This window comes from Hyla sarda, chromosome 8, assembly GCF_029499605.1.
Source record: "Hyla sarda isolate aHylSar1 chromosome 8, aHylSar1.hap1, whole genome shotgun sequence".
Classification (NCBI taxonomy): Eukaryota; Metazoa; Chordata; class Amphibia; order Anura; family Hylidae; genus Hyla; species Hyla sarda.
This window is the reverse complement of record NC_079196.1, coordinates 85,964,685-85,981,846: the sequence shown is the minus strand read 5'-3', so window position 1 is coordinate 85,981,846 and position 17,162 is coordinate 85,964,685. Positions and strand designations below refer to the sequence as shown.

General features: G+C 44.3%; 1 protein-coding gene across 8 annotated transcripts in view; it reads left to right on the top strand.

Annotated features, from left to right (window-relative positions):
• The window catches only part of SPAG16 (sperm associated antigen 16), a 1,122,606-nt gene that overhangs the window by 237,833 nt on the left and 867,611 nt on the right, over nt 1-17,162 (top strand). For all 8 annotated transcript variants that reach the window (XR_008847220.1, XM_056536059.1, XM_056536060.1 and 5 more), the window contains one exon: nt 2,640-2,773. Coding sequence is in view for 7 of the 8 variants with exons in the window: in XM_056536059.1 (XP_056392034.1) it covers nt 2,640-2,773 (134 nt within the window). In the remaining variant the exon portion in view is untranslated. The remainder of the gene's footprint in view (nt 1-2,639; nt 2,774-17,162) is intronic.

Here is a 17,162-nt window from a genome sequence, read left to right as displayed (position 1 = left end):
GTTTCGATTGTGAACAGGGTACTTTTTTTTTTTTTTTTTTGACACATACATTTAAAATGTGGCGGAATTACTGGCATTTCACCCATTCTTTACAAACAACACTGGAATTGCAGGATGCAGATTAGTTCCATTGAATGGAGATAATCCGCATCCAGAGCTGCAAGGAAATACAGAATCCTAAAGGTAAAAATATGTGGCGCAAATTAAAGTGTACCTCTCGTCAACAAAAACTTTCTATATAATGTAGATAATACAATTATTATATTTGTAATATACATTGGTTAAAAAATGTGTATATTTATGGGCGAAAAAGTGCTGTCTCTGAGGAGTCCAAATACAGGAAGTAAGGACAGGACAAGCAGGGCGTGTCCTCGGTGCACAGAGCCCTGCGTGTCTCCTCGGTGCACAGAGCCCTGCGTGTCTCCTCGGTGCACAGAGCCCTGCGTGTCTCCTCGGTGCACAGAGCCCTGCGTGTCTCCTCGGTGCACAGAGCCCTGCGTGTCTCCTCGGTGCACAGAGCCCTGCGTGTCCTCGGTGCACAGAGCCCTGCGTGTCCTCGGTGCACAGAGCCCTGCGTGTCCTCGGTGCACAGAGCCCTGCGTGTCCTCGGTGCACAGAGCCCTGCGTGTCCTCGGTGCACAGAGCCCTGCGTGTCCTCGGTGCACAGAGCCCTGCGTGTCCTCGGTGCACAGAGCCCTGCGTGTCCTCGGTGCACAGAGCCCTGCGTGTCCTCGGTGCACAGAGCCCTGCGTGTCCTCGGTGCACAGAGCCCTGCGTGTCCTCGGTGCACAGAGCCCTGCGTGTCCTGGGTGCACAGAGCCCTGCGTGTCCTGGGTGCACAGAGCCCTGCTTGTCCTGGGTGCACAGAGCCCTGCTTGTCCTGGGTGCACAGAGCCCTGCTTGTCCTGGGTGCACAGAGCCCTGCTTGTCCTGGGTGCACAGAGCCCTGCTTGTCCTGGGTGCACAGAGCCCTGCTTGTCCTCGGTGCACAGAGCCCTGCTTGTCCTTAGTGCAAGTGCACAGAGCCCTGCTTGTCCACAGTGTACAGAGCCCTGCTTGTCCACAGTGCACAGAGCCCTGCTTGTCCAGTGTACAGAGCCCTGCTTGTCCACAGTGTACAGAGCCCTGCTTGTCCACAGTGCACAGAGCCCTGCTTGTCCACAGTGCACAGAGCCCTGCTTGTCCACAGTGCACAGAGCCCTGCTTGTCCCCAGTGCACAGAGCCCTGCTTGTCCCCAGTGTACAGAGCCCTGCTTGTCCCCAGTGTACAGAGCCCTGCTTGTCCCCAGTGTACAGAGCCCTGCTTGTCCCCAGTGTACAGAGCCCTGCTTGTCTCCAGTGTACAGAGCCCTGCTTGTCCCCAGTGTACAGAGCCCTGCTTGTCCTCAGTGCACAGAGCCCTGCTTGTCCTCAGTGCACAGAGCCCTGCTTGTCCTCAGTGCACAGAGCCCTGCTTGTCCTCAGTGCACAGAGCCCTGCTTGTCCTCAGTGCACAGAGCCCTGCTTGTCCTCAGTGCTCAGAGCCCTGCTTGTCCTCAGTGCTCAGAGCCCTGCTTGTCTTCAGTGCACAGAGCCCTGCTTGTCTTCAGTGCACAGAGCCCTGCTTGTCTTCAGTGCACAGAGCCCTGCTTGTCCTCAGTGCACAGAGCCCTGCTTGTCCTCAGTGCACAGAGCCCTGCTTGTCCTCAGTGCACAGAGCCCTGCTTGTCCTCAGTGCACAGAGCCCTGCTTGTCCTCAGTGCACAGAGCCCTGCTTGTCCTCAGTGCACAGAGCCCTGCTTGTCCTCAGTGCACAGAGCCCTGCTTGTCCTCAGTGCACAGAGCCCTGCTTGTCCTCAGTGCACAGAGCCCTGCTTGTCCTCAGTGCACAGAGCCCTGCTTGTCCTCAGTGCACAGAGCCCTGCTTGTCCTCAGTGCACAGAGCCCTGCTTGTCCTCAGTGCACAGAGCCCTGCTTGTCCTCAGTGCACAGAGCCCTGCTTGTCCTCAGTGCACAGAGCCCTGCTTGTCCTCAGTGCACAGAGCCCTGCTTGTCCTCAGTGCACAGAGCCCTGCTTGTCCTCAGTGCACAGAGCCCTGCTTGTCCTCAGTGCACAGAGCCCTGCTTGTCCTCAGTGCACAGAGCCCTGCTTGTCCTCAGTGCACAGAGCCCTGCTTGTGCTACCATCACTTCCTGTATTTGGACTTCTCATAGGGACACACAGGCAATAGCTGCAGGGACGAAAATATACATATAATGGTATTACCTACGTTATATAAAATGTTTTTGTTGATGACAGGTACACTTCAAAGGCTACGCTGAAAATTTATGCTGCCTATATCACGGTTTATTTTTCCAAGAAGGAAAAAACTATGATGTAGCTATGCTGAGAGCGCTATTTAACAGTATTGATCAGTATTTTTACCAAAACCGGAAGTGAAACAGAGACCCACTTTTTGGTTTGAAAATACTGACGAAATGAGCTAACAAACAAGGCCAATTAATGTGTGTGTGCACATATAGCCTAAACAAATAGTGAATCATGCTGTGTAATCCTTGCCATCAGACATGATGAGACGGCCCAGCACAAAATATCATTACCGGTAACTACAAAATGTTTTCGACCATTTGTTCATCATTTCTATTAACTTCTTTTTCAGGACTCTGAATTTCCTCCAGACAACAGAGTGAATCCTCTTCTGGCTCAACTTAAAGGGAAGAGCAGCCATCTCCTTAAAACAAGTGGATACAGTTTGAGCAACACTCTTAAAGCACACGAACTAGCAGTGAGCTGGTAGGATAACTTGTTTTTTTTATAAAGTGACAATTACACTAACTAGGGGCTATGACTCATTTTGTACATAGGTTGTGTTACAGTATATGCACAAAAAAGAACATACTGTAGATGGTGCATCCACTGCTGCTGTCCTGCTATGTTTGGACACTAGGTGGCAGCAGAGGCACTGCTAATTCTCAGCAGCAAAGGTAATACTTTGCAGCGTACTTGTATTACGGTACCCACAAATAAATATTTATTTACATTAAATTTTAATATAATTATACTGTACATCAGCAATGCATACTGATACTGCTGCCGCTATTAAAGTGCACAGAGAGCTTAGAAAGTCTTCTGTATTTCCATGCAGCAAAATATCATTTCTTATCATGAAAACATTTTATATATGTTCTCTGTTGTTACAAAATACATCTTTATAAAATAGCATGCATATTCATGTATCATGGTCAAAAGCATAGAATCTGAAACTAGATTGCTAGACCTTTTCAAGAGGAAAAGTAAGATCATTTGTTCACAAGTCAGTGTTTCCCGACCAGGGAGCCTCCAGCTGTTGCAAAACTACATTTCTCAACCGAAGTCTGTCTGAGCATGCTGTGAGTTGTAGTTATGCACACCCTGCTTAGAAACACCGAGAATAGACTGTTGAAATCTTTATTGTGCCCATAGTCATTGATGCGTCACATTTGACTTTCACGTTATTGGCATTTCACACATTGGCCGTCACACCCCCTCCCATAGACTTGTATTGAGGGGGTGGACATGACGTGACGTCACAATACTCCAGCCCTGTGGTCGCAACGCTTCACACTCAGAGCCTCCAGCGCTGTGGAGAGCTCAAAAAGGTGGGTGCGGAATGACAGATTGCAGGGGTCCTCAGCAGCGGGACGCCACAATCAGACATCTTATCCCATCATTTAGATAGGGGCTAAGATGTATTAGGGCCGGAGTACCCCTTTAAGACATCATGATCCTGTTTCCCCAAAGATTATAAAAATTAAAGCTAGGTTCACATTGGCGTTGTGCTCCTCTAAAGGGAGCTGCAGGAGGTTAGCAGAAAAAAAATAGTGAATGCATTGTTGCAATATATATATATATATATATATATATATTTCTTTTTTGGTAAACTACTGGAACCCCGACGGACCCTATTTTAGTCTGTAGGATCCGTCAGGACCTGGTGGTGACTCGGTGGAGTCAGTTGTGCTCAGACTCGTTTTAGGGACGCTTAGTGCAACAAAACAAAAAAAAAAGGGTCCTAACAGACCCAGAGCACAACGACAATGTGAACCTAGTTCAAGAGGTTCTCTTTAAAATGCCTGGTCCTTACTGCAGTGGAGGGTGTTCTCTCAGATACAGTCTCATGGTTATGAATGGTTAACTGTAACACACATTTTTAGTTCTGGTAAAAATAATAATAATACTACTTGTTGGAGTCATAATAACATAAAATTGTTCTTTGCCTGTTTAAACAAGGTTCCAAAACTCCCTTTAGGGACATTGATAGGTACAGCATCCGTTGTATTGATGCGGCAGATGTGATGCTGTGTTGAATTATTTAGTTACATTGATACTGTATCTACAACATCAAATCTGTAGCAGATCCTGTATGTGTGCATGTATCCTTTAAGAAAATATAAGTGAAAAAATATCTTAAGACAGAAAATTTCTTATAGGATGTTTTGCAATATAACATTTGACAAGGAATAATGGTTCCCGGAGCCGGATTCCTTTAGACTGCACAACATCTAAGAGCATTGCATTCTGTGGACTTTGCAAACGCCATTAAGAGAAACTTGTGGTCTCTCTCAGCATCTGCTGTTTGGGGACACAGTATCTAAGAAGTAATTTGAAGACCTTTGCTGTGTGTTCAGTTCGTTTCCTTTTTTTCCCTTTACACTTTCTTCTTGTCGACACCTGTTGCAGAAGCTTAGTGTTTGGTACCTCCTAATGAGATTTTCTGTCAAGATCAGACGAAACTGCATCTATGTTCCACCAGGCATTTGAGCACAAAGCAGCAGACTGCAGAACGCCAGCACTGTGCCGACTATCCAGTGTATTGCTGATTAGCACAACCTTTAGTGTTTCGCTTCACTTAAAGATTTTAATGTCTGATTAAAGAATATGTATAATACCAATATGTTCAGATGCTTTTGCCATCTGTCTGCCCTAAGACGAGATCTAAGCTGTTCATTGTTGGCACATTTGATTTTGATTTAGTTTTATTATCTTGTAATCAGAGAAAGGTTAACAGAAACATGTCCTTTCCTTCCAAGAATGTTCCTTCCACTTCCACAAAAAAGTAAGGGTGACGGACTACACAATTGCTTTATGGTGCTGCACCATTTAAAGGGGTGTTCCAGTGAAATACAAATTATTCCCTATCCAGGGGTCCCAGTGGTCGGACCCCCTGGTTGTTTCCTGGACTGCACTCTAAATGGGTCCCTTAGAGGAGCACGTGCTGCAGGTAGCACACGCTCCATTCATTCTCTATGGGAGTGCCAACAAGATCCAAGTGCTGTACTCAGGCATCTCTGGTGCTCCCATAGAAATGAATGGAGTATGTGCTATCTGCAACACTTGCTCCTCTCAGAGAGCCGGGGTCTCGTTCAGGAGATCTGGAATCCCCTGTTAACAGACACTATGGATAGTTATAGTTGCATTTAACTTGATCACCCCTTTAAGTTCACACTTGGTACAGCTGTACGTTAAAGGGCTATGCCACTACTTTAATACATGTCTGATATTTAAAGGGAATCAGTCATTAGTGTCACCTGCACTGACCTCTTGTTGCAGGCTGGTACTACAAATAACACTGATGATATTGAGGTTAGACTGGTATGTTTGGGGTGTTCCTGGAGGGTAAGCCTTCTGGACTCCAACTTCGGCTAGTAGCGCTTCACCAGATGACGATTACACAATGCATTATGGTGCAGAGATAAGCGGTGTTTATTCATTCATATGCACACAGGCACATAGAACGGTACACAAAGGACAATGCATTTCTAAAGGTAAAACTCATTTCTTCATCAGGCCTAGGAAAGAGTCTCCTAGGACTGTATCCACCTTTTCCAGCCCACGGGAGCACCTGAAAGCTGAACTAATTTATGCAGGATAAGTCATCAACTGCCGAGCTGAGAAGTTTGTGACAAATCGAATTTACTGTAAGTTCGCTCATGTCTAAACCTTCTACTAATGATAATGATGCTCACCTATCCCTGATCTGTCGCTCCATTCACCTGTTATCCTTTTTATTCGGGTGACAGGCTTGTTGCTTAGTGGCTCTCCAGGAGCATACTGACGTCACGACTGCTGCTTCTTTAAGCCTGATCGCAGCTGGGCCAAGTGAGCAGACTGCAGCAGTGACATCAGCATGCTCCTGGAGCACCACCCATGCACCAAACCTGCAGCCCAGTGAAGCAGGGTAATGGGGTACAGGAGCCACAGATCAGACATAGGTAAGTATCATTATTATGATTGGTGTCACCCACACTACTAGCCTCTACCAACTGGTTAGTGTGGGTGACACTGAAGACAGATTCTCTTAAAAAATATCCGATTTGTCTGGGTCCCACCGTTGGAACCCTTTTGCTATCTCCAGTTGCAGAAAGCGGCCACTTCATGCACAGGGAGAGACAGGACCCTGTCCTGTAGATTGCAGGGGATCCCAGGAATAAGTTTTAAAGTAGTGGACTACACCGTTAAAGTCATGTCAAGAATACACTTGTTGAGTATCCATTACGTGGTGTTGCTGAAATGAAGTCAGATGGCCATTGTGCCACTTGGCTTAGGTCCTAAACTGGATTTAATAACAACACAAGTCCTTTCTTTGACTCTAGAAAGATGGTTGAACATTGCAATACTGTTATAAAGTCTCCCCTCTCTAAACCTCATGTAAATACTTTGCAGCCAATTTCAATTGCTCCTATGCATGTAAAATATGACACTACAGCTTCTATGTAGATTTACCTTGAAAGGAGTAGTAGTTTAGCAGGGTAGTTCATAGATTTTCAAACAAAAAACATTTAACCAGACAACACAGACTGGAGATAATGTATCTGACAACAAAAGGATCAGAAAACTCAATAGGTAAAATTCTGCAATACACCAAAAAATTCCAACATCAATTGCTAAAACCCACAAATGCATTGAGGACAGACATAGTACATGGCAGAAGAGCAAGAACAAAGTCAATATAACCAAACAACCTCAAATGAGTTAATTGGATCTTATATGAGCTGAAGGCACAGGAGGAACACCTCCAGCCAAACAAACAAGAACCCAGCATGGATTCATTATGCCAGCACAAACAAAAACTGATGCCAGCACTGACTAAATACTAAAAAGCGAGAAAGAGAACATAGAAGTACTTGTCCTGCCATGTGTAACAGAGATCAAGCTCATCAAGTTCTACCCACTGACCAAGTTGCATACTTGCTGGTTCTTATAACCCCTAGAGAAGATTAAAAACATTTGTATTATAGAGGATAATAACATATTTCCTGTTGGCTGTGTATTATTTAAGAGCTAAATGGAAGTAAAGAATGGGGCATAAATGATAATTCACACGTTTTGCTTTTAATAGTGTCATATTTGTCCAAGGCATGTGTACAGTTGATTTAATCAATTCAATGGCAGATTTACAAAAATAACTTATCTCTCCAGCATTCTATTTCATTCCCTGTCATGTACGTCGTTCTCGGCATTTGTAAGTGCAGCTCGGCAAGAGGGGATAGGTATCCAAAGTATCCGAAGAAGTCAGGCCCACAGGGAAATTTGTAGCTGTCAGTGTACAGATTTGAAGAGCATTTGTCGGAAAAGTGAATGCCACACGATTTGATTGGGTTCCCAATTCTTTCTTTTCTGCTGCAGAGTACCCTGTAATTACCTCACATGGGAAGAGGAACATCTGTTCATGTACACTGTATCAGTATGAATAGGAGAAAAAAAGCAAATAGAAAGGATTTATTGGGATTAACAGAGCTTTACTGGTGGGCTCAATGGACCTTTTTTATCCTTCGTTTTAGAGAAGGATTAGGCCACCATTATATCTAATTATTTCAAGTAACACAATTCACCAGATGCTCAATGCAGACCTTATTCCAGTGGATAAGCCTGCAGAATCTTGACAGCCAATGGGAAATACTTCTACTAATCTAATATACCAGGTATTTATTGGGCTGGAATCCTATTTGTAGAATATCATTGCTTGTATCACTCAAGCACTTCAGCATAAATATATCTGGTAGAGTGTCAAGGGGAAAAAATAGAAATTCAAGAGGAGCTCCGTTATTAAAGCAACAGTGGATAATGAATTAGAAAGCCCAGAAGGATGACACAAGAGATGGCCTGCAAATGAAATAAGCATTACATGCACTTAGAGGGACAGGAAATCTTAATGCATTTTATTTCAGACATGCGTCATGGATGATTATGAGCTGGTGACCCACTTATTTTCCAATCCAAAGCTTTTCTGTTTGCAGTTATTTAAGCACGAAACTGATCTAAAGATTCATGTACAATAGCTGTATCACAGTATAATTTAAAGATGTCTAGTGCTAAGAAATGTATCCCCTATTCGCAGGATAGGGGATACATGTCTTATCACAGGGGGTCCGACCTCTGGGACCCCCAGGAGTCTCCCGTACGGGGCCACCAACTAGGCCCCGGCAGAGCTACTCTATGTGACGTTTCGTAAACAGCACATCAGCCAGTACCAACACGCCTCCTCCATTCATCTCTATGTGGGAGGCGGAGACACAGCGTTCCTGTATCTCCACCTCTCCCATAGAGATGAATGGAGGGGGCATGTTTCAATCACCTGGCATGGTGGGCACGAAAGGCGCCCTAGCAGCGCAGAGCCAGGACACCATACAGTAGATCGCGGACGGACCCCCTGTGAACAGACATGTATCCCCTATCCATTGGATAGGGAATACATTTCTTAGCACTGGACATCTTCTTTGAAGAAACATTCCTGCCCTAAATATTTGTCCTAATTGCTTAAAGGGCTACTCCGCCCCTAGACATCTTATCTCCTATCCAAAAGATAGGGGATAAGATGTCTGATCACAGGGGTCCTGCCGCTGGGGACCCCCGCAATCTCCATACTTCACCTGGTGTTCGTTTAGAGCGTCGGGTGCAGCACCAGGAGGCTCGTGAGTTCACGGCCATGCCATGCTCGTGACGTCACGGCTACCATATACTTGCATTGAGCGAGTGTGACGTCATGAACTTCCGCCCTGCATTCCCAGTCATCCAGCACAGAAAGAAGTTCGCTCGGTGCACCCGGATGTCTGGGGTGCCGCAGCCAAGATCGCGGGGGTCAGACATCTTATCCCCTATCCTTTGCATAGGGGATAAGATGTCTAGGGGCGGTGTACCCCTTTAAGGATCCAAATTAAAGAGTGATTATGCACACATCAAATGTAGCAATTAATGTTTATTTTCCAAAGGAACTGTCTGGTTAAGAATAAAATATGGCCAACTGGCTGTTTTACACTACGAGCATTTAGTCATGACCTAAGCACTTGTCATAGCGTGAAAAGGCCTGTTGGCCATATTGTATCCTTAACCTGTTAAGGATTAAGGGTGTACCTGTACGTCCTGGGTCCTTTCCCTTTCTATAACGTGGGGCCACAGGCCGGGAACCGTGGCTAATAGCGTGCAGCACTGATCGCGGTGTCGCACGCTATTAACCCTTTAGACGCTGCGATCAAAGTTGATCGCCGCGTCTAAAGTGAAACTAAACTGCCCCCGGCTAGCTCAGCTGTAGGACACGAGGAGGGTCCCCTTACCTGACTCCCGGTGTCCGATCGCCGAATGACTGCTCACTGCCTAAGATCCAGGCATGAGCAGTCAAGCGGCAGAATCATCGATCAATGGTTTCCTATGAGAAACCATTGATCAATGTAAAAGATCAGTGTGTGCAGTGTTATAGACCCCTATGGGAGATATAACATTGCAAAAAAAAAAATGGAAAAAAAGTTAACAAAGTTAACCCCTTCCCTAAATAAAAGTTTGTATCCTCCCCCCCCCCTTTACCCATTTAAAAAAAATTGTGTGAGTAAAAATAAACATATGTGGTATCGCAGTGTGCGGAAATGTCCGAATTATATTGTTAATTAACCCGTACGGCCAATGGTATATGCGCAAAAAAATTCCAAAGTCCAAAATAGAGTATTTTTGATCACTTTTTCTGTAATGAAAAAATGAATAAAAAGCAATCAAAAAGTCTGATCAATACAAAAATTGTACCGCTAAAAAGTTTAGATTACGGCGCAAAAAATTAACCCTCATACCGCCCTGTATGCAAATTTTTTTTAAAGTTATAGGGGTCAGAAAATGACAATTTTAAACATATACATTTTCCTGCATGTAGTTATGATTTTTTCCAGAAGTACGACAAAATCAAACCTTTATACAGTCAGGTCAATAAATATTGGGACATTGACACAATTCTAACATTTTTGGCTCTATACACCACCACAAAGGATTTGAAATGAAACAAACAAGATGTGCTTTAACTCCAGACTGTGAGCTTTAATTTGAGGGTATTTACATCCAAACCAGGTGAACGGTGTAGGAATTACAACAGTTTGCAAATGTGCATCCCACTTGCAAAAGGGACCAAAAGTAATGGGACAATTGGCTTCTCAGCTGTTCCATTTCCAGGTGTGTGTTATTCCCTCATTATCCCAATTACAATGAGCAGATAAAAGGTCCAGAGTTCATTTCAAGTGTGCTACTTGCAAATGGAATATGTTGCTGTCAACTCTCAAGAGGAGATCCAAAGAGCTGTCACTATCAGTGAAGCAAGCCATCATTAGGCTGAAAAAACAAAACAAACCCATCAGAGAGAGAGAGCCAAAACATTAGGTGTGGCCAAAGCAACTGTTTGGAACATTCTTAAAAAGAAGGAATGTGCCGGTGAGCTCAACAACACCAAAAGACCCGGAAGACCAAGGTAAACAACTGTGTAGGATGATCGAAAAATTATTTCCCTGGTGAAGAAAACCCCAGAAGACTTCACCAGAGTGAATACAGAGGGTTCACCACAAGATGTAAACCATTGGTGAGCCTCAAGAACAGGAATGCCAGATTAGAGATCGCCAAACGACATCTAAAAAAGCCTTCACAGTTCTGGAACAACATCCTATGAACAGATGAGACCAAGATCACCTTGTACCAGAGTGATGGGAAGAGAAGAGTATGGAGAAGGAAAGGAACTGATTACAAACTGGGTACCGCGTGCATGATCCTGGGGGTCCCCAGCGGCAGGACTCACGCGATCAGGCATCTTATCCAAAGGATAGGGGAAAAGATGTGTAAGCACCGGAGAACCCCTTTAAGGACGCAGCCCTTTTTCACCTTAAGGACTGAGCCCTTTTTCGCAATTCTGACCACCGTCGTTTTACGAATTATTAACTCGAAAACGCTTTTACCGAATATTCTGATTCTGAGATAGTTTTTTTGTGACATAATCTACTTTGTTTTGGTGGTAAATTATTGGCGTTACTTGCATCCTTTTTTGGTGAAAAATCTCAAAATTTCATGAAAAATTAGAAAATTTCGAATTTTTCGAACTTTGAAGCTCTCTACTTGTAAGGACTTCCCAATAAAAATTTACAAATACAATATGTCCACTTTATGTTGGCATTAGAGATGAGCGAACTTACAGTAAATTCGATTCGTCACAAACTTCTCGGCTCGGCAGTTGATGACTTATCCTGCATAAATGAGTTCAGCTTTCAGGTGCTCCGGTGGGCTGGAAAAGGTGGATACAGTCCTAGGAAAGAGTCTCCTAGGACTGTATCCACCTTTTCCAACCCACGGGAGCACCTGAAAGCTGAATTAATTTATGCAGGATAAGTCATCAACTGCCGAGCCGAGAAGTTTGTGATGAATCAAATTTACTGTAAGTTCGCTCATCTCTAGTTGGCATCATAAAATGGACATATTTTTGCTTTTTGAAAAAATTTGAGGGCTTCAAAGTAGAGCAGCAATTTTCAAAAATTTCATGAAAATTGCTAAATCTGAAGGGACAGATGTTACAGAACTACAACTCCCAGCATGCCTGAGCAGTCCAGGCATGCTGAGAGTTGAAGTTTGGCAACATCTGAAGGGCTACCGTTTGGGCACCGCTATAACAGTGGTCTCCAAACTGTGACCCTCCAGATGTTTCAAAACTACAACTCCCAGCATGCTGGGAGTTGCAGTTTGGCCTTCCTAGTGGTTGCCACAGTGAAGATCACTTTACTTTCACTTTCATTACCCCCGCCCCCCCCCCCCTCCCCACCACCACCGTTGTTTCCCTACCTGAGCCAGGATCTTTGCAGTCTCCAGCGATGATCAGCGGTTCCCAGGCATCTTTTCCTCCAGGTCCCGGCCTCCATCTTCTCCCCATGTTCCGCTCGACATCCAGGGGTGGGCAGAATGGGGGGTTGCCATGGCGACCCACTGTCCTGCTCTGCCATTGGTCAAAATCAGTTATGACCGGTTCGGATGGAGCGGGTATACTCCCGTAACTGCACCTGGAGCTGCCTGATGGTCTTGCCCACATAAAACCGACCACAGGGGCATAATAATGCATAGGCCACGTAGGTTGACCTGCAAGTGATGAATTCCTTAACCCGATGGTGCCATCCACCCAATGTAAAGGTATCCCCAGTGGACAAATACCTACAATGAGAGCAAGTTTTACAGGGGTAGTTACCTTTAAGGGGATTGGTTAACCAATTCTTGACAGGGATATGTTGAGCACTAGCATTCATAGATTTCTTTAGTTTTTCTCCTATAGTGACATTTCTTCTATAGGTAACCAAGGGAGGGTACTGGGCAACGTCATGTAAATATTGGTCGGCTTCCAGGATGAACCAATGGCGTCATATGAACTTAGCTATGCATTTGTTCATATTGGCATTTTCTAGGGAGAAACAGAAGCGTTATGGAGATCCAGTACGTTTATATCTGCCCCTCAAGAGGTCAGATCTGTTCATCTGTCTGACCCGTTGGAGGGCAGCATCAATGATGTTAGCTGGATATTGGCGTGCCAAGAGGCGTTTTTTAAGATCTTGGGCCTGACTTTCAAAGACCATGTCTTCACTATTAGTCCTGCGAAGGCGGAGAAATTGAGAATAAGGAATGCTCTTCTTCACGTGTAGGGGGTGTGAACTCTTAAAATGCAATAATGCATTCCTAACAGTGGGTTTAAGAAAACCTTCTGTAGTGAGGGTATCCCCTACTGCTTTGAGTTTAACATAGAGAAAATCGAGCTCATGACCCCCAAACACTGCGGTGAACAGCATGTTTACATTGTTGCACTGGTTGAGGTAGTTGACAAACCTATGAAACTCGTCTTCTGTGGAATCCCAAACAACAAGTATGTCGTTGATATACCTTAAAAGATCTTACCGTATATACTCGAGTATAAGCCGACCTGAATATAAGCCGAGGCCCCTAATTTCACCCCAAAAACCCAGGAAAAGTTATTGACTCGACTATAAGTCTTGGGTGGGAAATAAATCATCCCCCCTGTCATCATCCAGACCCCCGTCATTAACACCCTCATCATCATCACCCTGTCATCATCCCCCCCCCTTCATCACCACCTGTCATCATCCCCCCATTCATCATTACCCTGTCATCATCCCCCCCTTCATCATACCCCCTTCATCATCCCCCCTTCATCATCCCCCCCTTCATCATCCCCCCCTTCATCATTACCCCCTTCATCATTACCCTTTCATCGTCCCCCCTTCATCATCGCCTGTCATCATCCCCCCCTTCATCATCACCCTGTCATCATCCCCCCCTTCATCATTACGCTGTCATCATCCCCCCCCTTCATCATCCCCCCTTCATCATTACCCTGTCATCATCCCCCCCTTCATCATCACCGCCTGTCATCATCCCCCCCTTCATCATCACCCTGTCATCATCCCCCCCTTCATCATCACCCTGTCATCATCCCCTCCTTCATCATCACCCTGTCATCATCCCCCCTTCATCATTACCCTGTCATCACCCCCCCCTTCATCATTACCCTGTCATCATCCCCCCCTTCATCATCACCGCCTGTCATCATCCCCCCCTTCATCATCACCCTGTCATCATCCCCCCTTCATCATTACCCTGTCATCATCCCCCCCTTCATCATCCCCCCTTCATCATCCCCCCCTTCATCATCCCCCCCTTCATCATCCCCCCTTCATCATCCCCTCTTCATCCCCCCTTCATCATCCCCCCCTTCATCATCCCCCCTTCATCATCCCCCCTTCATCATCCCCCCCCTTCATCATCCCCCCCCTTCATTATCCCCCCCTTCATCATTACCCTGTCATCATCCCCCCTGCATCATCCCCCCTTCATCATTACCCTGTCATCATCCCCCCTTCATCATCCCCCCCTTCATCATTACCCTGTCATCATCCCACACCACCCCCCTTCATCATCACCGCTTGTCAATGTCTGATTTAACAGTGGTCTTCAACCTGCGGACCTCCAGATGTTCCAAAACTACAACTCCCAGCATGTACTGAAAGGATTAAGATTTTTTAATAGAAGTAATTTATGAATCTGTTTAACTTTCTGGAGCCAGGTGATATATATATAAAAAAAAGTTTTTTCCTGGATAACCCCTTTAAGGGGTTAAAGGGGTACTCTACTGGAAAACATTTTTTTTTATTTTTTTAATCAACTGGTGCTAGAAAGTGAAACAGATTTGTAAATTACTTCTATTTAAAAATGCTGCTGTATGCTCCACAGGAAGTCCATTTCTTTTTAAATGTATTTTCTGTCTAACCACAGTGCTCTCTGCTGGCACCTCTGTTTATTTTAGGAACTGTCTAGAGTAGAAGCAAATCCCATAGCAAATTTTTTCTGCTCTGGACAGTTCCTGACATGGACAGAGGTGTCAGCAGAAAGCACTGGGGTCAGACAGAAAATTTAAAAATAAAACTTCCTCTGCCGCATACAACAGCTAAGTACTGGATTTTTGAATAGAACGAATGTACAAATCTGTTTTACTTTCCGGCACCAGTTGATTTATAAAAAAAAATATGTTTTCCAGTGGAGTACCCCTTTAACAGGACTGTTCCTTTGGAAAACACACATAAATTGTTGCATTTGGTGAGTGCCACCATCATCCTTTTATTTGGACATTTACTATGGGGTTATCAAAGTAAGAGCACCACCTTACAATAGGGGATAAGAGGTTTGTGCCTGCATGTGCGTGTTAGAGAAGCCGTGCCGACTGTACGCTTTTTCTATAATTGCTTTGTATGGATTTTCAGTTAAGTGGCATTAGGAGAATGAGGCTAAACAGTCTCCCTGTTCCCCCTCTTACTGCAAGGCTCAGTTCCCCTGCTTATCACCCGACTCTGGTCAAGGTCTGGGTGCTTTGTGACCAGCCATTTTACACATGGGTTTGTGTGTGAAGCATAAGACACTATGGGGGAGATTTATCAAAGGATTTAGACTGGTTTTTCTTGTCTAAATTTGTCGCACAGAAAGTCGCAGTCTAAATATGTGCGACTTTTCTGCGACTTTTGCTCTAGAGCATTTTTAGAACATGATGCATGCAAGTCTAGACTGAAATGCATTGAAAAATGCATTGGTGCTGAATTTATCAAAAGCGACTTTTCAGCGACAAGTCGCATAGGCTGAAAGTATGCCGAAATGTCAGACCATGTTGGAGCACGTTTAAATATAGACTAAAGCATAGATCATGCAGTCTGTGCACAGAATTTATCAAGAGCTGTGCGCCATTTGATAAATTAGGTGCACAATAGACCAGACTAACCCTGTGTAGTTTGGTCTACATTGATGCGGGACATAGACAACTTTGATAAATATCCCCCTTTATGTCTGAAGTCTGGATTTTCTTGAGGATCATTATATAATATTTTTTCATATAAAATTTTTTCTAAAAGGATGAACACCCTTTACATACTTTATGTCATTAGCAACCTATTGTACAGCTTGTTTCAAAAGAATGACCCAATTTAAACACTTAATATTTTCAAAACCTTAAACATTCAGTAACTTTACAGGTGTGTTAGCTGCATTGGGCGTGGTCTAACATTTTAGATATTTGCCGCCAGCTGTCAATTAGAGCATTGCCTAGATGTCATCAGTGCAGCTAGTGGAGGGCAAATATAACCTTTAAACACAAATGAACCCAGGTAAGTCTAGGACCAAAATTCAATGTATTCACAATAACCCTGAGACACTTGGTCCAGGGCACTAAGGTCCCAATTAGAGTAGTTTGGTAGTCAGTCTCTAATTGGGACCTTAGTGCCCTGGACCAAATGTCTAGGGGTTATTGTGAATATATCAAATAAAACATTTGTAACAACCTACAGTCATGGCCATAAATGTTGGCACCGCTGAATTTTTTTTTTTAGAAAATGAAGTATTTCTCACAGAGAAGGATTGCAGTAACACATGTTTTTCTATACACATTTTTATTCCCTTTGTGTGTATTGGAACTAAATCAAAAAAAGGACAAAAAAAGCAAATTGGACATAATGTCACACCAAACTCCAAAAATGGTCTGGACAAAATTATTGGCACCCTTTTAAAATTGTGGAAAAATAAGATTGTTTCAAGCATGTGATGCTCCTTTAAACTCACCTGGGGCAAGTAACAGGTGTGGGCAATATAAAAATCACACCTGAAAGCAGATAAAAAGGAGATGAGTTCAAGTAGTCTTTTTCATTGTGTGTCTGTGTGTGCCACACTAAGCATGGACAACAGAAAGAGGAGAAGAGAACTGTCTGAGGACTTGAGAATCAAAATTGTGGAAAAATATCAACAATCTCAAGGCTACAAGTCCATCTCCAGAGATCTAGATTTGCCTTTGTCCACAGTGCGCAACATTATCATGAAGTTTGCAACCCATGGCACTGTAGCTAATCTCCCTGGGCGTGGACAGAAGAGAAGAATTGATGAAAGGTGTCAACGCAGGATAGTCCGGATGGTGGATAAGCAGCCCCAAACAAGTTCCAAAGATATTCAAGCTGTCCTGCAGGCTCAGAGAGCATCAGTGTCAGCTTGAACTATCCATCAACATTTAAATGAAATGAAACGCTATGGCAGGAGACCAAGGAGGACCCACTGCTGACACAGACACATAAAAAAGGAACTTGAGTAAGCCAAAATCCTTCTGGGAAAACGTATATAATAAAATATAATTTTATAAAGGAGGTTTAATCAGTGTTCCTTGTCAGAAGAGCTGCAAGGACATGTTGTATATCACGCACATGAAATGGCAGCCAATCACTGGCCTTAGAGGTCTTTTCCTGCTTGTACTGAGTGTGACCACTAAGGCCAGTGATTGGCTACAGCATCATGTCCAATATATACAAGACATCACCACAGCATTTCC